The sequence below is a fragment of the Battus philenor genome, unplaced genomic scaffold (assembly GCF_028537555.1).
Source record: "Battus philenor isolate CCGP_79_NKW_IND1 unplaced genomic scaffold, ilBatPhil1.0.hap1 SCAF_15, whole genome shotgun sequence".
Lineage (NCBI taxonomy): Eukaryota > Metazoa > Arthropoda > Insecta > Lepidoptera > Papilionidae > Battus > Battus philenor.
The window spans coordinates 6,083,469-6,110,047 of NW_027181677.1; the positions used below are offsets into that span (position 1 = coordinate 6,083,469).

General features: G+C 31.5%; 1 protein-coding gene across 6 annotated transcripts in view; it reads left to right on the forward strand.

The window, feature by feature from the left end:
• Pde11 (Phosphodiesterase 11) overlaps positions 1-26,579 on the forward strand; it is a 206,302-nt gene that overhangs the window by 96,824 nt on the left and 82,899 nt on the right. For 5 of the 6 annotated variants that reach the window (XM_068762042.1, XM_068762038.1, XM_068762043.1 and 2 more), the window contains one exon: positions 22,072-22,213. In XM_068762042.1, the coding sequence (XP_068618143.1) occupies positions 22,072-22,213 (142 nt within the window). Of the gene's footprint in view, positions 1-4,143; positions 4,347-22,071; positions 22,214-26,579 lie in introns of all 6 variants that reach the window. The other variant, XM_068762041.1, reaches the window with a different exon arrangement.

The window sequence follows — 26,579 nt, forward strand, 5'->3', positions numbered from 1 at the left end:
TGCTAAATTATATTGAACTGGATTGCTTGGAAACTATTGAAACACGTTTTCCATTGCGATTGAAACGGAGTTAGAGTAAAATAATTAAAGAAATACTTGTCTTACGTGAACACAGATTAACATATTGTGGTAACGCCGCATTTCTGTTAGAGCAATAAAATTTCTCAAATAGTACTTTGGAGTTATTTTTGTGTTCAGAATATTCTTAGTCACCATAATCGAATCGTAGATTATGTTTAGATAAATCCGTCTAAGATCTTCAAGTTAATAGCGCATTTCATATTATTTTAGTCATCATAATCGTCTCTGGTAATTCTAAACACTTGACTACTTACCACTACCACATGCTAGGCTTTTCAGTAAAAATCCAGTGTAGTATTTTAATGTAGCACGTGCACGTATATTACATAATCACTTCGGGATTTAACACATAAATCTCTCTTTGTGTTATCCATAAATTTCAATTAAAGCAGTCTGTTTCTGTGTTAATTCCGACTTTAATTATATCGGATGTCAAATGTGATTGTGTGAGGTCACCGCTAAGTGCCTATTCAACGTGCAGTATTATTTTCAGGAGCGAGAGAGATCGGTTTTATTTTTTTTTAAATTTAATTTTACTTTTTGATGAACCTTATAGGGTTTAAATAACTTTAAGGGCTGCATTTTGGGTTTATTATGTTTCTTAACCTCATGAGAACTAACGAAGTGGTTTTATATTAATTGACGTATTATTTTCAATTTCAGTACAAGATAGAGAAATGTAGATTTGTAAAACAGGACGGAAGTGTGCTACCTTTTTATTAGACGTATAAAGCTATTTACCACTGAATTATTATAACAATTGATTGTAGAGATATTGTATAGTTTATATTTTTTTATATTTATTATAGAAAACTCTCTTGATGTCAATTACATAAAAATTTGTAAGTTTTCTTCATGTTTTAATAATAGTTGAAGGAAATATTAAAAATAAATTAGAATATTAAAAACGCTACCGTCCAAAGTTTAGGAGCACATCTGTTATTGGTCAAAAAACACCTACTATAGGCGGTAAAAATTTGTAATGAATGTTATGATTTTGACGAAACAGGTGTTTAATGACTTAGGACTGGGGTTGCATTTTTCTGTGGTTTGAAGTGTTGCATTATTTGTATTTGATTATTTATATTCAGAAATTATTGACTACGGCTTTTCCCGCATTTTTTCTTTTGAAAATGGCAAAACGCAAGCAAATGATGCTTATACAGCAAAAAGCTATTTGTATGCTTCGAGAGGAACGATACAGTGAACGTCAAATTGCAGTAAGGCTTAGAATTTATTGCAAAGGTGTTCATTACACTCTTGCAAGAAAACAAGAAACGGAGACAAACGCAGACAGAAAAAGGACAGGCAGGTCTACGATCACAACTACTCAAGATAACTTCATCATAGTTCTGTCTAAACGGAATCGACGCTTATCAGCGCCACAAATTACTGCAACAGTGTATAACACGCGAGAAACGCCCATCTCACTAACAACTGTTAAACGACGACTTCTTGCTATGGGTGTAAGAGGATCTGTTGCTGCTAAGAAGCCTAAATTAACATTTAGACACAAGCAAAATAGACTAGAATGGACAAAGATACATAAAAATTGGACTACAGACCAATTGGAAAATGTTCTATAGAGTGATAAATCGAAATTTCAGATTTTCGGATCTAATAGACGTGTGTTTTTACGCCGATCAAGAGAAGAAAGAGCTTCCGAAGCGTGTACAGTGCCAACAGTGAAATATGGTAGTGGTAGTGTGATGGATGGGAGATGTTTCGGGAACAATAAACCCGGAAATCTTGTGAGGATAACTGGAAAACTAAACAAAGAAGTTTATTTAATAATTCTTTGGGATACGGCCGTATCCTGTGGACTAAATCTGATTGGTCCTAAATTTACATTTCAGCCAGACAATGATTTTAAGCAATCTTTCAAACTGTGCCAAAATTCCAATAAAATTCTTGAAAAGGTATTAGAAATAATGAAATGGCCATCACAGTCATCTGATCTGTCTCCAATAGAACTCGTCTGGGATGAACTCGATAGAGTGAAAATTTCCTCTCCTACTTTCTCAGAACATTTATTTATTAGAGAATGAATGGAACAAGTAGATGAAGATTATTTTAAGAGGTGAATTAATAAATGCCTAAAATTTGTGCTGAAATCATTAAAGCGGAAGGTGGCCACTTTGATGAACCTAAAATTTGATTAAGTTTCCCATTATCTGTTAATTTTCTCTTTGGTTTAAGTTACTTTTTGTTAAATTTTTAATTTTATATTAATATAAGTAATTGAAGATCTTTATATTTTGTTGTATTTGATTTTACCTCACTGTTTCCTAACTTTTGGGCGGTAGTGTATGTCTTACCTTATCCTATCTTACCCGTTTCCATTTCACAAGAGACTAAACCTTCCATACACGGTATAGCTTATGCCTTACGGTGGGCGTCTATAATGATAGAATACTATCTCTTTTAAACTTAAACGAAAGCTGTATAGTTTGGACTTTACTTGTGCGCTTGAAATTGCTTGGATATATTTACTTAAGTCTTTAACACGTACTTCGATTATAGTTCATAGCATCGTTAAACAATTATAATTATTTTCTACGCTTGTTTACTGAAACTTGTGCACAGAAATATTAATTTTTTTATATTAATTTTATGCCTTTAAGATAATCTTTTCAACGATAAAATGGTTAGCAACTATGTTTCTGATTCGATAATTGTTCTAATAATATTTTCCGTTTTTACGCATTTTCATATAAGAAGCTTCTTTGTGTATGAAATGCGAAACGGCGTCAATCAGCGATAATTTTCTCTTACTACATCCATTCATGAGTGGCATTTGAAGCCTGTACTGGGGACGATTAATCAATGCCACTTCGATGTTTTCTAGCGCCGGTTACGATCATTTGTATCGGCGTTACTATCTACTTTTTCTCGGAATCAATTTATCAAAGGAGTTTCTAACCGTCTGTCTGAATGACGCTGTGTTGTTTTGACAACAATTTGAAATTTATAGTTGAACGGTTATAGTGTAAAGTTTTGCGATAATATACTATTTAATAGGTACGTGTTTAATTTTTTTTTCATATATTTAAGGACTTAAACGAAATGCAATGGAACTAAGCTATGATTGTAGAATTTGCGAGTGAAATTTTCTTTCTACGATTATTCTAGAATATTATTAACAAAATTATTTAAAGTGTGTATTTGTTATTTGGACTAGGTTTAAATTACATATATTTTGTTTCGATACTTCACAAGATATAATTACAAGCTGTTTATACGAGATTTTCTTACTGATATAGAGATATCAAGATACATCACGCCGCACGACTGATACGGCGATAACGAATTACTTCTGTAAACTGTTCTTACTGACAGCTATTAAAACATCGTATCATTATAACTTATTTTTCAATGATAGCTTGCTAGATTGTTGTAATATACATTTATTTGTAACACATTTGATATCCTCTCAACATCTTGTTAGAATATTTCCACAAGCTTTACTACAATGGTTTCTAAGATGTTGGTCGCGATGTTTTACACTACAATAAAAACACTACATCGAAAGGGATAGGCTTGTAATTTTTTTAAATAAAATTTATATTTTGTTGATATTCAAATAATTCTCTAGCTTGAGTGAAAACTTACCTCGTGTAACTCTTAATAAAGAATATAGGTATGAGCGGAGCATAAGTAACTAACTTTTGGTTTGTTTATGCCCAAAGGGAATTGACAGAATCGCCACTCAGTAAGAAACGGTAGGCCCTCTGTAGGTGAACCGATGACATAATTAAGGTTGTTAAATGCAGGGGGCGAAAGACCGATCAGGGGGGCGATTTTGAGGGAGGCCTATGCCTATCAATAAACATCTATCGGCACACAAGATGATGTAAGGAGTATGTAAAAAGATTGTAAAAGCTAGTTTGGGGCATTTTTTTACACTGTGTTCTACTATACTATATACATTATACAACATTCCATGGCGGACGCATTGAGGTTAGAGTTTTTAAATCCTAAGGCAATAGATAGTCGATTTAAAGATTAATAACGATGGATAATCAACAAGTAAAATAATACAGTCGGTGTCGTACTGAAAAGGTGTTTAGTTACAAAAGATGTAATCGTGTCAATAATTTATTGAGATAGTGAAGTGTACAGTAAGTGTAAATGAGGATTGTGGGAATGTAGACATTTGGTGGCGCCGTGGCCGAGCGCATGGATACCAGGGCAAGGTAGCGCCCGTATGGGGCAAACGGCGAGTATGTGTCGCCTCCACGGATCATGTCTCCACCACAAGAAAAGTACGTATCCTTACTTTTGTCACTCACTTGTTATAATATAAGTCATAATGATGTTATAGTAAGAAAAATAATGTATTACGTTCAGATTATTACAATTTAAATTTTATTTATTGGTGACCAGCTGTCGTTGCAGATCTGATACTCCCAGAATTTATTGGCCTGATGAATACCAATAAATTAATTGGCCATATTTCTGAGTGATCTTTTAATACAAGGTGATTGGAAATAGGTGTAAAATCTTTTACTAACAAAATCAACCTGTAAAGTTTAATAAAATTTATAGTTTAAAATCAAGTTTTCGATTACAGAATACAATTTCACATTTAAATTAATGATAAATAACAAAACATACATAAGAACTATTTCAAAACGTGTATTCTTAAATAATCGTTTTACGTCAATTTGCCAAAGGAATCTTCCTTTTTGTAGCGTTGACATAGATATTAAATCGCCAGTTTAAATGTAATGTACAAATATATGTAATCATTCGCAATAACCTGATAAGCAAAAGCTAATGGCCTTTCGTAATCTATTTTAGCGCCACTATTTTTAGTCTAGTGACTAAAGTTTTTTACAGCTTTGTGTCAGACGAAGACGTCATAATGTTCCGGTGTTGTCGGCTCAAAGCTATTTTACGGTTTGCGTTCATTTTCATTCATGTGAAACGATAAAATTTTATTTTTAGAGTTTTAAATAAATCCGATGTGGATATTTTGATGGCGGAAAGGATGACATAATTTGCAGATTTATATACAGTATCAGTATTTATGTAAAGAGTCGTTTTCAAGAGAAAAATCTATTGTTAATTCGGGATTTTCATGCTATTCTTCTATTAATAAAAACCTATTAAATTGTGTTGCCGTCGCCTACTATGAACGCCTTGTAAGAATACATTTCGTATGGAATTCTTGTAATAAATCAATGCATAGTTTATAATATTAATATGAAGTATTTCTTGTTACTAAAAATATAATATATTTCTTCATAATGGCAATAGCACTTGAATTATTTATTATAAAATTAAACTTGATTATGCTTTAAAATAAATAGAGTCGTGTGATCTACTGTAATTTTTAACAAATCAATTGATATTAAGCTTAATACAATAAACAAATATAAACCAAAACAATGTATACTTGGATTTTAAACGAAGAAAATAAACTAAACTTTGTATTGCTATCTAAACTCATTTCACAGTACAGTCGTTCTTCTAGTCGGGATCATGTCTGGTATATATGTACATAGAATTTGAAATTATCATGCAAATGCAAACTCACTTTATGCTTAAAATATGAAACTGCGAAAATTAAAATAGATTCACACATCGCAGTTCAAGTAGTGTAATAAAAGAGACTAAAGTTTTGCATCTAATTTGCGCTTTACATTGTCATTGTTGTGTGAGTTACTCGAAATGTCGTTTCTCCACCGTGTTTGTATAAATTAAAATGTACATTTAAGATAAATTGTATACTTGTACTGAATTACTTCATTACTCTAGTTAAAACTATAAATAAAGCCTAAGCATGTCTTTTTGGCGACAGATATAAGATAAGACTGCAAAAATGTTTTATTTTTTATAATTATATTTTATTTATCTCGATACACAAAACTGATGTCTTAAGTTATTTATACAATTATAGCCACTTGTGGTGAATATAACTTGCGTGTTATTATTTTTTTTCATCGACTGTACTTAAGATAGCTTTTTAATTATTTACGTGTAAACCACAACGAAGACGCCAGATGCAGGTCACTTCCGTTAGGTCTTATTACAAATCTATAGTAAGGTCTATGTCTAGCAGTGGAAGTCTTACGGCTTAAATGATGATGATTAAATCTCAATAAATTTCAACAGTTCCATTTGGATTCCATGAATGATGAAAATTTTCACGTATTCAGTTTTAGTAATAATTTATAATAAGGATTGATAAGGATCTAAAACAACTGTAACTGCTATATTTGACGGTCGAGACAATTCGTCGAGAGATTTTCGGCCCCCTAAATGATCCTAAAAGCAACTTTGACAGCATAAAATGGATGGGTTAAATATATTATGTTCACCTTTTGTTGTACAACCCTTTTAAACTTGCGGCGCCGAATACAACAATGGCGCTCAATACTTTATATTCTTAATGTATCGAGTATCAGAACGGTAAAATCCTTGACGTTGTAAGTATTATTTACGTACCAATATTAGTTACTAATATATATACGTGACATGGCATATCGAAACTATGCAATTGAACACTGAATATTATGAAATGCCTATAAATGAATAAAATATTATTTTAGGATTAATTATCTCGAGGATTATTTATAATTATTTCATCTCTAATTAACAAACCAAAACTATTTCGTATTAAAATATGTTAGAAAAATTAACAACCCTAAAATTTTGTTTCGTAAATTTTAATTATAAATTTTACGCATAATATTGTAACTCATGCATTAAAAATAGCTGATGCTAATTTTGTCATTATGATACTACTGGAATAATTAAAGGTATTTTTAATGAACGTTGATTTTTGAAGGCTTATCAAATTTATTTTTGTACCTTAATTTTGTTTAAGTAAAATAATCGTTTAAATATCCCCATAAAAATGGTTATCAGCGCAGATTTCAATTGATGTACATTATCAGGGAAGTAAGTTTTCTCGAAACACTCGAGTTTAGATTAGCGGAGTACTTAATGAATATTGAAGTTATAAATAGTACCTATAAATTTTCCACTTAATAAAAACTTCGGAATAATAACTTTTCGACGTCTTTATGAATCTACAGGTGATTGGTTATACTGTCATCTATCCAATAAACAATTATTTTGAGAAATATAACACTTTGATAATATAGTAGGAAAAGGCGTTTTGAAAATTCGGATTACTACATACTAAAAATAATTATTTTTTACTGTCCTTCCTTGCAGACTTTATAGTACGAAAAGTTATTGACCTGCCTTAATTAAACAGAAAGAATAAATAAATGTAACAAATTTCAGAGTGATCACAGGCTGATTTGAAATAGGAGTGAAAGTTCAAATGAACGATACATTCACCTCTTTAAAGCTATTACCCTTATAACCAATCATCCGTAGATTGTTTCGTATAAAATGACTAAGCAATTTCTAATTGTAAACGAATCCATTCCGTGTTTATAGATACGTAGAGTGTACAGAATCTTATTACTCTCTTTACTTTACGATCCATGTACTGGTTTACTTTTAACTCTATAACTAAATTTACGAGGCTAAGTATGTCCTATATTGCTTATGTGATTATAAAATGGAACATGGACGGGTGGGTTTGGTTTATAGAGCTGTAAATATGTGATAGAACAAATACTATAATGTCAGACGTTTTATTTTATATTTGTGTGTTTTAATTTTACTTTGTGCTGTTATATATAACGCACTTAAGTTTTTTAGTCGATATTAAATATTGTTTTTTTTTTTCTTATATGTAATGAAAATGCTATAGTTTTTTTAAGCCGCAATAGGCTGCCGTCAGGAACGTTATGAGTTATAATTTATTAATTTTTCTTGTGTTATAACTTTTGGACAATTGTAAATATATTTGATCTGTGTTATTAAATTTTCAATGAATTAAAGATGATATGTTAAATAAATATGTTTCGTCTATTGGAATGTCGAAAATGAATATAAAATGTTACTTTTAAAAAAAGTCGTAAAATATTTACCATTTCATATATCGCGGTAGGTAACATCTATCTTAATTAAGCCGTTCATTTTTATTACGGTGTACGTGCCTGTCGCGTGGAGCCTTTTTTACCCGACATTGTTTGAGTTTCTGTGAGAACTTCTTTATGTTAATTAGTATTTTTTATGAAACGTATTTTACCGTTCGCTATTTTAGACGTTAATCGTTAAAGTAATAAGTATGTTTTGATGATATCGAATATCTGCTTAATTTGCTTAAAATCTGCAGTTGTAATATTTACATTTTAAACGGTATAGAACATTTCAGAATCCGAAGATATTAAAATTTGGTTCGCCAACAATCTAAAATGGTTTTCTCAACAACTTATGTTAACAAGAGTTTGCTTGCAATTAAAAACTAACCCAGAAATCGATTAAAATTAAGACATATCATTAGACTTAGCATTACCGAATTTGTGCAGAAGATGCTCATAAATTAACCTTTTTGTCTTTTCATTGTTAATAATACTATTGAGTTTTTCTTTTCCAATCGGTTTGATGTTTTTTTTTTGTAGTATGTTATATCATGCTTCTGCAAATAAAAACGAATTTAAATGATTCCTAGTCCAGTTGCATTATTTAACAAAGACTACTTTGAAATTATACTCTCAACTTATTAAAAACAGACGATTTAGTTATTTTTTTCTGATAAATCATTAAAAGTTCATAAAAGTTGAGATGCATACACTTCACGGACGTAGTGCATCGAATAAAACGCATACAGTGGCATGCTTAACGAGATAGAGATATGCGCTGCAAAGAATTTATTTTAAGATAAAAATGATAACAGTGTTCCTGTTTATGTGCTTAGATTGTGCGTGTAAGTGTTATGGATATGTATGAAATCTTTTGTTTGTTTTGTTAATTAAGAAGAGTTAGTTTTGTTACTTCTGTACTCAAATCTTAATATTTACTATTTGTTGAGATATAGGTAAAATAATTCCTATGTAACGATGTGATGTTTTGTAGTTTTATAATAATTGTCATCACATTAGCAGATAGATGTTCACTACAAGGCATATATGCCACCTTTGAAGATCGTCAAGCCGGTCCTGCGTTGTCCGCATCCAGGGAATTCTCGTGACCTAAACTATATCACCGCTCCATCTAGAGGGGGGCCTGCCTCAACAGGCACGTGGTCAACACTCTTCTCGTTTTATTGTAACATTATATAATTCAATGCGTTGTAACATTAATGAAATACGTTATGTTTCCCATTAATTTAACGCAGCGCTGATTTATTTCGTCGCATAATTGATATTGTTTTGAACTTTCCCAACTTGAAATTACTTATCGTTAAGCAATTAAAATGTTTGGAGCGCACAATAAACGAAGTATGTTATTCATTCAGGCGATTTAATGGAATTGGGAACCCATTATGGATATAACGGAGGTAGCTTAAGCGTGAGTTTGTAATGTCAGCCGGTTGCGGGACATTTTTTGCTGTAAGATAATTTAAATTTTCTTTGAGCAAAATGTTCGTCTTTTATTTATTTGGATCAAAAAAGACATCCACAGATTTTTAAAATTAATTGGCAATATGTAACTCTTAAATAAACCGCGTAATTTAAATACACCGTAAATAATAATTATTGGTAATTGTAAATTCTTGGGTTAATATACTGTCGCTTTCAATATTTCTGGAAACAACATACGTTTTTGCGAGGCTGTTATTTTTACGGTAAATTTAATATATTTCTTTAAACATTTAATGTTTGTGTTACTGATGCCTTGTGAATTCTTTTATTTTGGTACGTTTCTACCAGGTATTGTGAAACATTTTACAGCGTCAATATCGTTTGCCAAAATTTTGTTTAGTCGCTTCCAGACGTGTGAATACAGACGATCATTTAAATAATTAGAGGAACTTAATTATTATTATTATTTTACTTTTCATAAAAAATTTGCAAATTTCGTGGTCCACGCTGAGTATATAAACTTTAGTAGTAGATTTATTATTATCTAAGGCAAATTTCACGCGGTTTTAATGAATTATTACACTTACATCGCGAAGTCATTTATAGTTTTTTAATTAGTTTCTCATACAAAAAATACTTAAGATTATATTTAAGCTAAGTGACACACATGTATACACGGCTGTTACCAACTCACTTGTAACAGTTCTAAGAATGATTATAAACTCACTACGTATAATAAACAATGTTCTTAGCAATAATTTTTTATTCTATCTTGTATTGCATAAAGGCGGGAAATTTCCTGGAACTAACAAGTAATGGAAATTATTTGTAATTTAAAACTGTCTCATTATGGTTTGATATATATCGGCTGGTGTATACGAATTTCAAGGTCATTATTAACTCTTTTTCGCGTTGGAAAGTTTTATTTACATTTAAATAGTATTCACGGGTTATAATTTTTTTATTCTTATTCTCTTGATAAAACTTAATGAACCCTCTTGTCTTTGAAGCGCTGCTATCGACGTATTGCTATTTCATTCGAGCAACATTTTCATGTGCACTTACAAAATTAAATTACTTCTGAGCTCCGGAAACGTTAAATTACGTCTTTTAAGATTGCGCGCAACACAAACCGGCAATAAAGCGTTTTGAACCAATCCAGCTGTACTTTGTTTATACAAAGTACGGCATTCTTTTAACTTTGTTAGTTACTAATTTCTGATTTGCATTGACTAAAGTCAAAATGTTATAATCTTGCGTATGTGCTCGTAAACTTTCCATTTGTGTCTTGTTCTGTCAGTGATGCCAGTCATGATTACCTCTATTCAGGGTGATTAGTAATAGGAGCTTTGTAACAAATGACCGGTGAACGTACGTCATTTGTTCAAAAAAAACATTTAAATCTTTCAAACAACTTTTCAATCATATATATATACAGTGAACATTCTGAAATATGTTATATTAATTATAATTTATTTTTTATTTTGGATTGTGACTGGCCAACAACTTCTAGTAGTTCGAAGACTGAAGGGAAAGATAGTGAACAATAATTAGTTATTAACAACATTTTTTCTTACCTTTTTATCATAAAGATATTTTCTATTTCTATAAGCATTGATATTTTTATTGTACCATAAATAAATTAACAGAAAATGAGCTATACATTCACCCCTTTAAAGCATTTATACCTATAACAAAACAACTTGTATAAAAGATTGCCAATAATGTATTGACTCATTACAATATCTCAGAAAACATGCGGCTTAGAAACTTGATATTTGTTAGGGATGTTATTATCTCGAATAGAGGTCAACGAAGACTGGATTTCACGAAATTCTAACCGCAGAGGAAGTTGAGGAGGCGTTCATTAAGTTCGCATGGGGGCGGAGGATAGCTATAAAATTTTTCATGTCTGTACAGACATACAAGCTGTATAAGAAAACAAAAGAGTACTACATGTATTGCTAGGACTCTCCTTTTTTGAATAAAGTACAGATATAAATAGAGAGAAAAACGTAATGATTATTTCGACATTTAATTCAAATCAGCATATCTTCTATTTATAACTTCGAATATAAGTTCGTTCAGATCTGTATCATAAAATATTCGATTTTGCGTCCGAAAACGTATCTGTCGTTCAAACTTGACGGTTAAAAATTTTGGTGAGTAGAAGTAACTAAGAAATTAAATATGTATATTCCAGTGTGTGTGAGATGTTGAACAGGAGTTTTAATTTATACTTAAAGTTAAAACATATCTTTACGATACAAATAATAATAACGACAAGAAATTAAGGTACTACTCTTGGAAATCAATTGGGGAAAGAGAGACCTGTAACCAGCGATTGATGGTCCTTCGGCTAAAATGATGATGATGATATAATTTCTTGAATCTCTGATATAAAATTACACATCCTGTTCACTTTAATTGGTAAATCTGCGCGAGTGATGTACAGGAAACAATTTAATCTTAATACGTCTTATCAGAAGCGTCTTACTGGACGCAACTTCCTTTAATGAGAAACAAGGAAGTTAATTCTGAAATGCTTGTATGTTCCTTCTTTAGTATTCGAATTCAATTTCCTCTTAAACATTGAATCGTTTTATAAGATATAAACAAGTCGACTTTTACGAGGTCGTATTTTTGAACAATGTTCTTTAATATTGATCGTATGTCTTTTGTTCGAAGTGGATGTAAACTCGAAAGGTTTCTCAAGGTTAAAACGTTACAATTAGGTCTTTTTTTTTGTTTCTCATTGTCATGTCAGTCGAAAGACGCTCCATGCAAGACCACTGGCGAAGATCGCCGTGATGACCGGTCTTATGCAGCCCGTACCCAGCGACTTCCCGCGACCTTGACTATGTGGGTCCATCTAGTTGGAGGCCTATTTACGCCGCCTCTACCGGCTGTGTTTTCTGTCTATTGTGGTACAATTACACACATTATATACGAAGTAATTTATTATTTATTCCATTATACCAAACAATAACATTTTCTTTCTATTTAAATTTGACTATCAGCTTTCCATTGTGATTTCAACTCTGTGTCCGTGTTCATAGTCCCCAGATTTCTCTATACATAAACTTTTATTTCGATATTTTAGTATTCTTAACAGCGATATAACTTATACACTGTGCAAATCTTTGCTTAATTAAAACAGGAATAGGGTCACGTCCAAGTGAGTCAGAAATTCAAATTGCGGGGAGTTACATTATGCGAGGAAAAGTTAGTTTTAAAATAAAAGTTGAATAAAAATTCTCTTTCTAGTAACAATGTTTGTGATTAATACTGATATAGATTTTCATTGATTTGCATGTAAATTGGAAAAATCATATTACTTTCTAAAGCCCCATATACGAAAACATACAAAATAAATCTTATATAAATAAATGTAATTCGATAATAACCAATTGAACAGTATATGTCCTTCTCTCTCGAGCACACATTCATGAAGTCGCAGTATTAAACTAGATTCTATGGTAACACAGGCGTAGATGCTTAGCCTTAGTCTCTGTCTACGTAATGGATCATCTGTATGTAATATAAAAGCTTGGCGTGGCAAGAGCCGACTATTCAATAGCAGCACGTGATCTTAATTAACGAAAAAAAGGTTTAGGTGTATAACACCTTGATTGTTATACTACTTACAACCTATGAAATTAGTAATTAGTATGGAAGAGAAAGATAGAAGGAATGAAGGAAGAAGAAAGATAGATCGTGTGAAGAATGACAGAAGAATATGGAAATAAAAAAGAAAGTAAAAAAAATTAAAAAATGGAAAAACTCTGTCCCAAACACCGAAAAGGAGTGGGAAGCTCCCAATAGCGGAGCTATAAAAAACTCCTGAAATTATGCTATGTACATATGTTCACGTACAAAAATCTCCAGTCCGTGTCAAAAAAGAAAAATAGATAAACTTCAGTGAAAACATTTCCAGCAAGAACGAAACGAATCATCATATATATTTAGCTGCTATATAACGCACAAAAAATATTGCGCAAAATTAATGATTTTCGTCTGTGGTTAGCCTAAATGATCACAGATTAAGGTCGAGATAACAATAAAATGTATTATTGTATTGTATATTAAAGTAAACTACCATGTGAAAGAATATAACTATGAGACTTGTAAATATAAAAGTGATGTAAATGAAAAAGGTACAGTTTAAGTTGGTGTTGATAACTGCCTGAGTTTTTTGGAATTTAGGAGTAATAAATAAAAAGAGAAATAATAACTACATTTAAAACTTATTCAATTTATAAAATGATCTTATGAAATGAAAAAAATAATTTGAAAAAAAAAATATACTAAGTATTCGTTCTTCTACGTCTAAGTCTCTTTGTTATTTAATAAGAATACTGTCAATGTTTATTGTCTTTCATACTCGGTAATTAGTTATAGGTATTAAAGTTTAAAATGGGTGGATGTAAAGCCGATTTACTGTCAATTAATGAATGACACACTCTATCCGAAAATAAACGTTTACAGAAATAATAAATTTCGTAATGATAATATAGTAATAAAAACGTTTTTATAATTCGGATTACTACATATTTAAATTGATTATTGTTTACTAGATTTTTTATTGCCAGAAGTATTGCATTTAGAAAAAATCAATTTACCATTCGTGGACCATCACTATATACAGGCTGATTGGAAATAGGTATATAGCAATAAATATATTGTCTAACAAATGGGCTCTACCTCACTCCCTTTTAAGCTATATCAATCACCCTGTATATTGACGAATAACACCGATGAATATTATATTAATTACGCGGTACAGTTAACTACACGTTCATTATATATTTATTGTTTTACTTAATTAGAACATTGTCGAGTTTGAAAATTAAAGAATAATATCTTAAATTACACGCAAAGGTGATTAGTCCGTAACGAATACAAACATTGTGGCTTATTATGTTACATTGGGCAACAATATTGACATATCGTAATCATCATTATTTACAATAAGTCGCTTATCTTTGGTGAACTTTGAGATGCGGTAATTTTAAGTAGATACGATTAGGATATAACTAATTGTGAAATTAAAAAAAAACAGGCGCTTTTTATTAATTAAAAATATCGGCATATTATATCATCATCATTTTAGTCACAGGACTTCTGTAACTTTGAGGGATAATGCTTCTTCAACGTGTGTCTTCCAATGTGTTGCTTGACCGCACAGAAATGTGGTCTCTCACTTTGAGCCTCATTGACAAACTCATAGTGGCTTAACGCAGAGGGATTTTTCTAAAAGATCGAATCAGAAGCGGATCAGTAGATTAACGAAAGTAATCGCGTCGATAGTAAACGAATGCAATTTTTCCTGTAAATTCGTTTTTCGTAGCCTTTAAAAATAGTATTTGTTTATGGTGTCAAGGAGAATTTTTACATTGGGTCGTTCGTTTTATTTATTTTAGTTTTTGGGCCATCGTGTTTGAATAAATCCACATTTTACTCGTAACGCGATAGTTTTTCCTGTAGACAAGATAAACAAATGTCATTCCTCGAATATTATCTGTTCGATCGTTGCCGGCGCGTACCTACAAGAATACTTACGTCAATAAGTGGGCGACCGGGATGCTGGTCAGTCTCGAGTCAGCGTTCATACTCATAAACTCAATTTATGTCAAGTCTGCACAAACAGTAGCTTCGTAAAATTTAAAAGACCTATTTAAAATATCTTTGTGTGTAAAAGCACCCCAATTTTTTTAATTTTAAATATTGTCTGAGGAGGATAAATAGTAAATATTTAAAACACTACCCTCTTTCTTTGAAGAGACTTATATTAACAGTAGGAATTTCAGGGATAATAACGTTTAAATTTTTCCCATAGTTTCTTAAAGACTTAATATACTACGCAGTTAAAATGTTAGATAAACTATAAAACCATGTATTTATATCTACTTTTCTAGATATTTCAATACATGTTTTTTTTAATGAAAATAGTAAATAATTTGAAGATCTACTTCTTCGCACAAGTTTGTTTAAAAAACTTATACAAAAAAATGGTCGAAGGTCTATACACCTAAACCACTTCAGCATTTTTTTCACATTTTCTGTAACTCATAAGATAGGTTTTTATTATTACCATAAGAAAATAAAAATGAAAAGAGGAATGAAAACTACAAAAATTCTTACCTTAAAGTCAAATAAAATAATTGCCTGAAGTTATCAAACATTTAAATTTTATATGTATGTAAACATGTTAATACTAAAGTGTAACAGTGTACGAAATAGAAAAAAAAAACTTGCTTTATTGTGATTGTTTATGATTATGGCATTTTATCAATATCTGAAATATGTATTATTTATGTATTTTTTCGATACAAGTTAAGGGCAATAACTTTTGGCAGTAGGATTTCTGTTGTCTTTAATAAAAATGTACAGTAAACTCAGCGCTTTATTTCACTAAACAGCTTTAACTCGTTACCCGAATACAACTTGGCTTTAGTCGTGAATGAAAATAGAATGAGAGTGATTTGAATTATGGATTGCACTATTGGGGCGGCACGGTCATTGACTGATCGACTGCGCTGAGAATTCGAAATTTGAACATTTTTTTTTCAAATTAAGAATAAAACTCATTTCGATAAAAAAAATGTTATTTATATTATGTCGACACATTAAAATACAAAATCAGTATTTTTAATTAGGAAATTATTGTGTATTCTTTTATTAATATTATTACTCGTAACGGTTGAAATGATAACAGTGATGAAATCTCGTAATCGTTTCAGCCCATTAGACATCCACTATAGGGCACTGGCTTCCTCTATAGATATCTCTGTGTGGATACGCCACTCTTTAGTTAGTCGAGTTCGCGATAATAGAGTGGTAGGCAAAGGAGGCTGCTGCCCATGCTCTTGAAACTTGTTTGTGAGCGGTGGAAATTCTGCACAATTAATTTGTGAATTTTATGAGATCTTGGGAATCCAACCCGGGACCTATAATCTCGGTCTCGGTCCTGTACCACTACCTAAAGTGCCACTGCTGATGAAATTTATTGAGAAAAAACTTTGGAAATTATTTGTTTTTATCTTAGTATGTTTAGTCAACATATGTACATAAATTCGCCCACATTGCGTCCAGACGAGATTTTATTAAAGGTCGTCGCGATATTTTAGGAATATTCTAAAATTGGGTCGGTTTCACGTATACAAAATCCTTTATCGTATATTACACGCATACGTAAAGAGAGTACACAAAACGTGTTGAAGTTCCAAGTTGTTAGCATAACGCTCTCAGGAGATGAGGGTCACAATTGTGAACATTTACATAACTCCAGAGGCTAGGGAAATTATTACGACAAAACGTTTTGGCTGTTACTGCGGTAATAGGATTCTGCCTTGAGGTTATTACATATTTTGTTGAATTTCCGCAGACGCAAATTAGGACTACATAACTTAGTTAAATTATATTTGCATAACGAACCGCTTTCTTGGGTTTTAAAGAAAACCAATTTTAGGAGTTTTTAAGAAGTTTTATGGAGCGTTACAAAATTTTGTAACAGTGAGTAGGCGGGGAAACAACTCGCCCATACAGCGTGGATAGTTAGAGGTGAGATAGCTTTAAAGGAGTGAATTAATAGCCTTGTGCAAATGTGAGCTAAACTGTAAAGATTGTAAATGAATTTCCAATCAACCTGTACAAAGTGATCAGTATTTAATATCATTTTATTATTTATTATTTCAAAAAGTTTTTATTTTTACTATTTTATCACTTTATTTTTTATGGTTATTATTTCTGAAACTATTGATTTTTGGATATAATATACTATATTAATAACAGAAAATGAGCTATTTACATTACAGAGTATAAAAATACTGCGATAATTTCCTTAAAAATTATTTGTTTAACCCTAAGAGAGCCAGAGATATCAGATCCCATAAATAAGATACAGACGTGGCTGGTTTACAAACGAATTTATATAAAAAAGCTTGTTTACGTTGATATCGTTTTAATCTTGTTAACCTTGAATCGTGAACATGTGCGAAATGTCTTCTTAAACTTGTCTTTTTAGACACGGCTCATTGTAGCCTAACAAACACTCATAAATACTAATTTATACACAAATATTTAATTAAAACAGTCAATTTTTATATATGTTGTCAGCTACAAAAGAAAAAATTTTCCATGCCATATACTTAGACAAAAAAAAACCAGTAAAGTTTATTGAAAATAAAATGATAGCAAAGTACATCACGTCGACTTTATCTCTTGTTAAAAAAGCAAATAAGTTCTTTTTTCTCCGCCAGTAAAAGTAACTACAAACAGCGGCAGAATTGGAATAGGGTGACAATTTAAATAATGTAGCCACTAAACATCTTAAATCACTTTCGATACATAATAAGCTCAGTGAAACGTGAATAGCTATTGATCAATATCGGTTCCAAAAAAAAAAGATGTAGCGATCGCTTTAGTTTTTTTTCTAACTTTCAAATATGTAAGTTAAATGATGTATAGTTTTAGTATAATTATCAGGCTCAAATTTTCAATTGACATACGATAGTATACTAGGTGATTCATTGTGTTAACTTTGAAAGTCATTAACTAGATGTATACGTTAAGATATATCGACACGAGTTGTTGCCAATTAAGAGAAAGTAATATTTGTTCATGTAGCTATGCTTAATTAACACACGCAAGCTTGATGCGCGTGCTTAGATTAGCATAGTTGTCTGTCTGTAGTAATTGAGGTTAGCGATGTTTTTTTTGTTTTGAAATATGAATACGTATGTTTAGAACATTTTTTTTATGTTTAATTAGTATTAAAATAAATATTGTAGTTTTGAATGGTTGCAAGTCACTATAATATAATAAGAAATTATGTTATGTGTTATTTCTGTATTATTAACCAGGTATTGTAAACTTTTTTATTTATTGAATGTAGATTAAATATATATATACATACATATAATATAAATTAAAGTGTAATTGAATTTTAAAGTATTATTATATTAAGCAGAAAGTGGGTTGTTAATTTACTAATTGAATTTTAGCCGAGGTATAATACCATTGCCGGCGATAACGTCGGGGTAATGATGTGGGATGGAGTACAAAAGAATATGGATTGATGGCAATTGATTTTATTAATTAATTGGCGTATTAACATGTTAATTTGTTTTTAATTTCAATTAAGCACGTTATTATAAATTCTGTATATTTTTAGTCAATATTGTATCGTCTTTTTAGCCTATAGATGCTTATTGCAAGGCATAAGCCTTCCCCAAAGACATCTATGGGGAGATATACCTTAATCGCCTTCGTTTTCCCAAAGACATCTATGGGGAGATATACCATAATTGCCTTCGCCTTCCCCAAAGACATCTATAGGGAGATATACCATAATCGCCTTCGCCTTCCCCAAAGACATCTATAGGGAGATATACCATAATCGACTTCGCCTTCCCCAAAGACATCTATGGGGAGATATACCATAATCGCCTTCGCCTTCTCCAAAGACATCTATGGGGAGATATACCATAATCGCCTTCGCCTTCCCCAAAGACATCTATGGGGAGATATACCATAATCGCCTTCGCCTTCCCCAAAGACATCTATGGGGAGATATACCATAATCGCGTCACTTGTTAGGCGGTTTGACAATCGCAGTTTGGTATTATGGTAGGCAGAGGACGCTGTTGCCAATTCTTTGGAAATTTGTTAGTGCAGTAGCAATCCCATATGAGTAATGAACAAGATGTGAATTATATAAAATTGTATCGCAGGAATCGAACGCGCGACTTACTACTCGCTCTCTCGGGCTACCACTGCTCGCACACAAAATTGTTTATTGATGCTTAAAATGATTTTAAACGACCCGTATATATTATTATGCAATATTTATCGATACTAATACATGTTAGTTTATAATGCTTCCTGGATTTCGCTGTAGCAACTGTTTGTAACATTTTAGGCGTGTTTATAGAACTGGCCAGGCTATTATACGGTAGTTGAATGCGTCGTCATAATAACGTGTGCAATAGCCTTGCTGCATTGCTAGCGGCACTATCATCACGTTTAATGTCCACTTAATACACACTGCAGGTTCTTAGGATGATTGCATTTAAATGCTATTCGCGTACGAGCAAACAGTTTGTAATTAAACAAGAACCTTTAAAATGTGCATATCCAGAATTGACCTTTTTAATGAATTAGTTGTTTTGCTTTTCTTTACATAATATTCAATAAACCATAATGTATCATAATTATTGATGAATTTGTATTTTGTAATTTTGTATATTAATAAAACGTGCAGCGGTAGCACAGCAGTAAGAACTAAGACTTGCGATTGTAGATCGCGGGTTCGATTTCCGGAATACAGTCTCTTATATATAATTCACATAAGTTTTCTGAGGATGGGCAGCAGCGTTCTCTGCGTATTGTAATACACACTGCGATCGCCAAGATCTTTGCCAAGCATGGCGATTTTGGTATATCCCTTCATGGATATCTTTGTGGGAAGCCAATGCCTTGCAGTGGGCGTCTATGAGCTGCGACGAAAAATGTTATGGAATTGTAACACCAGCGAACATTTATAATTAAAAAGATATATGTAGTAACTTTTTATTTTTAATTTGATTCTAGTTGATATCCTTTATTGTTTCTGGTTTTCAACTGACCTTTACGTGGCCTTCTTACACCAACTATGGTTGACTGTAAGACATTGCTACTAGTGGATGATAAGCCAATTGTACTTTATGTTATAATATTATATTTTAATTCCTGATTTACAAATAGAGTTCTAAATAAGAAAAACGATAACAATGTTATGGCAATCTAGATAGTGAGATTAACCGCGCAATAATATTAAAATTTTCACTTTCTATTAAAATTATCTTAATGTGAATATCCTTTAGATATGAGAATTATAGCAATAGAGATATTTGAGTACACAATTATTAGGTAAGCATCAACGGTCAAAGGCTGACCGGTTTGCTTTTTCCGATAACGCGAACCTGTGTATGGTATTTCAGTACTTTAAAAAAGGAAGTTTTATTGCGACCTACAAACCTTCAAATACGATGTTTCCTAGGCAGATTTTGTATAACGATAAAAGAGGATTTACAGGAATATCTGTAATAATATTATAAGGATATTATTATACATTCGCGGCAAGTTTTCTGTGTTTATCTAACATGAAATAAAATATCTTAAATAATCATAAAATATATTTTTATTTATTTATTTACTGATATTGATGACGCAGAGACAGAAAGTGATAATTAATACTTTACTTACTTTAAACGAATATATATTAGGTCTTTCAGATCTATTTAACGATAAAGTATTTGTACATTCGTTAACATATTTTTTAAAAATTAAAATAAGTGTTTATCGTAAAGATTTATGTACACGTTTCACGGTACAAAGTCAGTAAAATGCATATGCATATGTTGGCATAATTCGTTTGTATAAAATTAACCAGTGTCACATATTTTACATATTGACGTATAGGAATTATTATTTGTTTTCGTCGATAAAGTTTTGTTACGGAAGATGACATTGTTAGTTCGGTTTGTTTTATTGACAGTAGATTCTTTTAAATATTTAAGATATTACGAGATATATCATTATTAGAAAAAAATGTTATTGTAATCATAGTTCGTAAATAAAAATATACAAAATTTCTGTCTTTGGTCGTCCCCGCCAGGTGTTTTTCTTTCTTTCATTTCAATAAATGTTGTGTCCAATTGCATTACGCTGGAGGTTTTCGACCTGTGCTCAAGGACTGAATAGGTATTCTACCGAATTATAGAGCTATCGGAACCGCTGTACCGCTCCTGTACATATGAACGCGGCAAGAATGAATCAAATTCTGTTATGAGACTGTACGAGGAATAAATACTCTAACATAAAAAAGAGAAAAGCTAGATCATCATATGACGAAAAAAAGAAGAGTAAATAAATAAAACAGTATGTGAAAAGAATTATTAAAAAAAAATGTAAATGCGTTGTCCCAAAATCAGATGGAGGTGTACGAAAGAAAGAAAGAAGAAAAAGTGGTGTATTACTGTGGAAACGTTCGGTAGTTTTAAGAAATAATTTCCTCAGAGTCCGGTTTTTGTAGCTTATCAATCATTGTCTTAACTGAAAAACTTAATAACAAATCCAGCTCTTAAGTAAATAGTATGCTTATGGTTATTGTTATTAATCTTACGGATTATTTAACATTTGCTACATTGTGTTTCCGTTTGTGAGACACTTTTCAAAGTTTTTTATTTTTAGTTTGGGGTTTTATCGTCGCTAGGACATTGCGACCATCATTAATGTTCACTGTTAAACCATTTAAAAATCAATGTGATGGTAAGACGCTATCTGCTATACAGTCAGATATTGGTTCTGATAAAATGGATTGCGCGGTACCAACACCGCAGAGACCAAATTTCAATTGCTTCATCAGTAGTTCTCTCTTACTTCTATTCTTGGCGCATAACATCGACACCTTTTGTTTTTGATATAATATTGTATCGTCTATCGTTAACAGTTATGTCCGTTTTTTCTCATGTTTATTTTATTATTATATTAATTGTAGATTCTTGTATACTTTTATGTTCTGAAATCATAGAAATATTTTTCATTGCTGCAGGTCTTCAGTTGCGGAGCATAGAGGAGCCGTCGGTGGGCGCGGGTGGCGGCATGCCCGCGCCGACCTGCTACGACGCCGAGTGTGCCCGCACTGAAGCCTGGCTCGATGAGAATCAGGATTTCGTGCACGACTATTTCTTAAGGTTGGCTATATCGTTCTTATAATGTTTTATATGATAACGTACCAAAAATAGCACAAGAATAAACTAACAATATATTAACTACGCATTATCTCTCTTTTCTGATTTTTTTCTGTTGTATCGTACTTTATTTTCTACTTATTTTCTTAATTCTCTTAATAATTATAATTATTATAAATATATTTTTTTGTTCTTACAATCTACAATTAGATTAAATATAGATAAAAATAGTTCAAAAGCGAGGGCCTCCTAAGTTTTTGTACGGACGGTAATAAAAGTAAAAAAAATTTTTTTTACAATGTTTAGGCTCTTTTTTCGTTTTAATATTCTTTGCTCTATTCAATCCCAAGCGCACAAAGAATACGTAGGTTAAATGGCGAGGAAAAGTTGTGCACAGATTACTTTAACTTTTCACATTTAACTCTATTCATTATTCTGGTCCTTATTTTGAATAACAACTTTGTAATGTTCTATGAAGCGCGTAATGCGGCTTCCGCTTTCAGAAGACCAATCCCCCGCTAGGCTTGCCTTAAATGCAGCTTGTCATTCATCGCCATATTTATCAATTTCTCGAGGTACCGGCAGATATTTTCCGATGCATCAACATATTCAAACTGAAATTGTAAATTTTTCTTTGTACCTTGAAAGGAAATTGCAAATAGTAAACCATTAATACTTTTTTAGATCATTGCTTAATTATCATTGCTTAATTTAAAAATACTGTAATTACACTATAAAATTAAAATTCATTCATTGGTCTGAGTTTACACATATATAACTAAATTTATCAAGATATCTTAGACGTTCCTTTTCTTAGCATTTCATCTAAAAACACATGTATTTATATCATTCGAAACGTTTTAATTGATCGTAATATGTGGAACTTTTGCCAATTGTTTTTTGGCTCATTTACACAGTTGATATTACAATGTTTGCAATAAGAATTGCTAAATTTCATTTTAAAAAGAGCACCTGTTTTTGACTGGCTATTCTCAGAGGATCAGCTTTCTGAGCTGATGGTAGCTTACTACTTATAAAGTTAAAAAAGCAACGATTCAAAAGCTACTTTTGCTTAAATGCCTACATGTAAAAAAAAAGAATTTGTAACTTTGTCCATGCGATAATTCCTTGGCAATAAATTAATGTCGATGATGTTAAAGAACAATTGAATAATTAAAGTATTTTTTGTCATAACAATGTGATTTCTTTGTGTGAAATTCCGTTATATTGACGTAAATTGTACGTCGGATTACCCACTTAAAGTCTCAGCAGTCGCGAGTAGCGCGCTTGTTTCCGTTAATCTAACTCCATCTAAAACTTTCATGACTCATGAATACGGTATTACGACAATGTAACGATTGTATAAAGAATAATGCTCCGTAACGCATACATTGTAAGATATGTTTTAGCGTGAATATAAAGTTTAGTATACTGCTGTAGTTGCTAGCGTAAAAGAAATTGAGCAATATTTCATATTCTTTTATATACATAAAAATTATAAATATTTAAGCACGGAGAAATACACATTTATCCGGGCATGATGCTCATATCAAGACTAGAACTAAGCAAGTAAAAGAAACATGAGATGTACAGACATCAACAAAATGTAAAGAGATATAAAAATGTATTTACACGCGGCTACTTTTAAAAAAGTGTCCAAACAACAATATATTTTCATCGTCTCGTTAAAAAAAGCTTTCCTAATTATTTATTGCCGTGATTAATATGGACATACCAAGCAAATCTTAAGCAGGAATCGATGCGGGAACATGCAAAAAACGATAAACAGGAACAAACGCTATATGAGCACGAAAACACATCCATAACGTGAAAACAGATGCGCCTGTAAACGCATCTTAAGTTGTACATTTTCTGGTATTAATTATGTCTGGCTAATGCAATAAGTTGTCAAATGTAAATAACAAAACAGAATAGTTCACATTAATCTGGTGCTAGGCTTTTGAAGAACTAAGTCGGGATTTGAAGATATTTTTCAAAAACATGTAATGGGCAAAATGTTTACATGATGATAAGTGATAAAGCCTGTCCGTAACAGTTCAATGCTCTTTACAGAGTTTCGTAATGCAAATTACAGGACTATAAAATCATTACGAAGGATAGAGCTTCCCAACCTTTTTTACGTATATATCTTGTTTACGTTAGAATATTTTACATTTATGAGTACCCCTACTCCTGATAACTCATATTTACAACGCTAAATATGTGTCTTGTTTCTCTTAAGTACTTTCTATCTACATACAAATATTGTACAGTACACTTTTGAGACGTGATCTAAAGAGATACTGCAGGCGTCGCTTTATTTTGCTATTTGTATTGACATTATTATTTATTGTTTTTAATGATATAATTACAACATCTGGTGGTGAAGGGTATTGTAATGAATTTCGTCTAAACATTTTTTATCGATACTCAAATAAATTTTATCGAAATTCATTGAGCACAGAAATTATATACCCAAAAGGCGTACATTGAATTTTAAAGCAACATTTATATTCTCTTACAGCACCTTAACAAGTTACTGGTTACAAAGTGATTTTTAATATATTAAAATAATATTTACATAAGTTTAACTTCTCAGTATTTCCGCCATTAACAATATAATTTTCACGAATCCGCAGGGGTTGAGAACCGCTGACCTAGAGGCATAAAATATCACGGCCCATTTGCCCGTAATTTCACTAGCTATGGCGCTATTGAATAGGACCACCAATTCGTAAACTATCTTTAGGCAGTGTATATGCTGATGTAGATCAAAAAAGATTGGGAAAACCTCCGCAATATGGTTTGATTATTATACGTAAGCATTCGCCTAAGGTTGTAGTGATTTTTGCGCTATTTTGTTACGATTTTTGACAGTTTCTAAATAAATTACGTGTTGTTGACTTATTGATTTTGTCTTCACAATTTTTATAATTTATATAAAAATAAGTGTAAATTTTTCTTATATATTTTGTACGAGACATAACTTTGCACGTATCTTAACAAATTATTACTTGGAAATTTAAAATAAAATTACTCTTTTTTGTCATCTGTTTTCTAATTATCAATTCCGTGTGCGCGCGGTTCGGATTAATTTAACGAAATAGAGAACATTGACACCGCACTCATCGCCACGTCCGTCGGGCGCGCTTGACAACAACGATTCAACTTTATATTGACAAGTTCGCTGGAAAAGTTAATTGTTCGAGGGAAAATTTAACAACTCGTTATGCCGCTCCATTTTATCATGGATTAAGTAGTCCTAACAGAATCGCCCCTAAATTATTAAGTGCTTATTGTTTGGGTAAGAGAGACTTAGACTTAGAGAAACTGTAAGCAAAACCTCGACGACCACAATTGCTGTGAAGATTTGTGAAAGAGCAAACGAGAAAAACGACCCTTTTATATCATAATTTGATGAGGACAGATACAGCATGTATCTAAAGTCAATCATTCCTGGTATAATTTGTGTTATTAACATGGTGAAAAGATTTAATCAAGTCTTTCCTCACAAATTAAAAATATCAGTAATCAAGGCATTGGCATATATATATATATATATATATAGTTGTTCCTTATTTTCTCAAAAACTTTAACTATATAATTATTTAGGAAAGATTATAATATTCTTTCATTGGAACAAAAAAAAAGGCTTCTGAAAAAAACAAAAACGTTAACATAGTCGTCTACGAACTAATAAAAGAAATAATAAATAGTATAGATAAAAGGACTCCATTGCAGTTAATTTTCTTGATTGCCAATTAAAAAAACTTAGATGATCAAATTTTTAGAACTCTACCTTGATTTCTCAATTTCTTGGAAGATGCACACAGAATATATCTATAACAAATTGAGGTAATACGCATGCGCTATACATGTTACGAAAACCAGCAAATGTCTCTACCTACCTACTAACCTATCATGGACTCATATCATCCATATTGCGATATTGCATTGCATTGTACACGATTGCTCCAGTAGTGACTGTGCTACATTGCTATAAGGCCTTCGTGTTGCAGTGTTGAGATATGAGGGCAACGGCATACCATAGCCTGTAAAATTATCAGCCAAGTTTTTCAGGGCCTATAGCTGGTTGTAGTAAATGATACGTTCTCGTAGTCTTATCTCATTGAAAGGTAGGAATACCGTAGGTTAAGCTCTTATTTTCTGCTTAATTTTTTTTAAAGAAAAAAAATCCCTCTTTTTCTTTGATTTTAAATTCAGATGTGAAGTTGATAATATGATTTGATTGATAATAAACAATCTGATTGATAATAAACAATCAGTTAATCTTTTAATTTGAAAACTTATTTTAGATATAAAATATTTCAAAATAATTTTGAGAAAAAGTTCATATTTATTTATACCT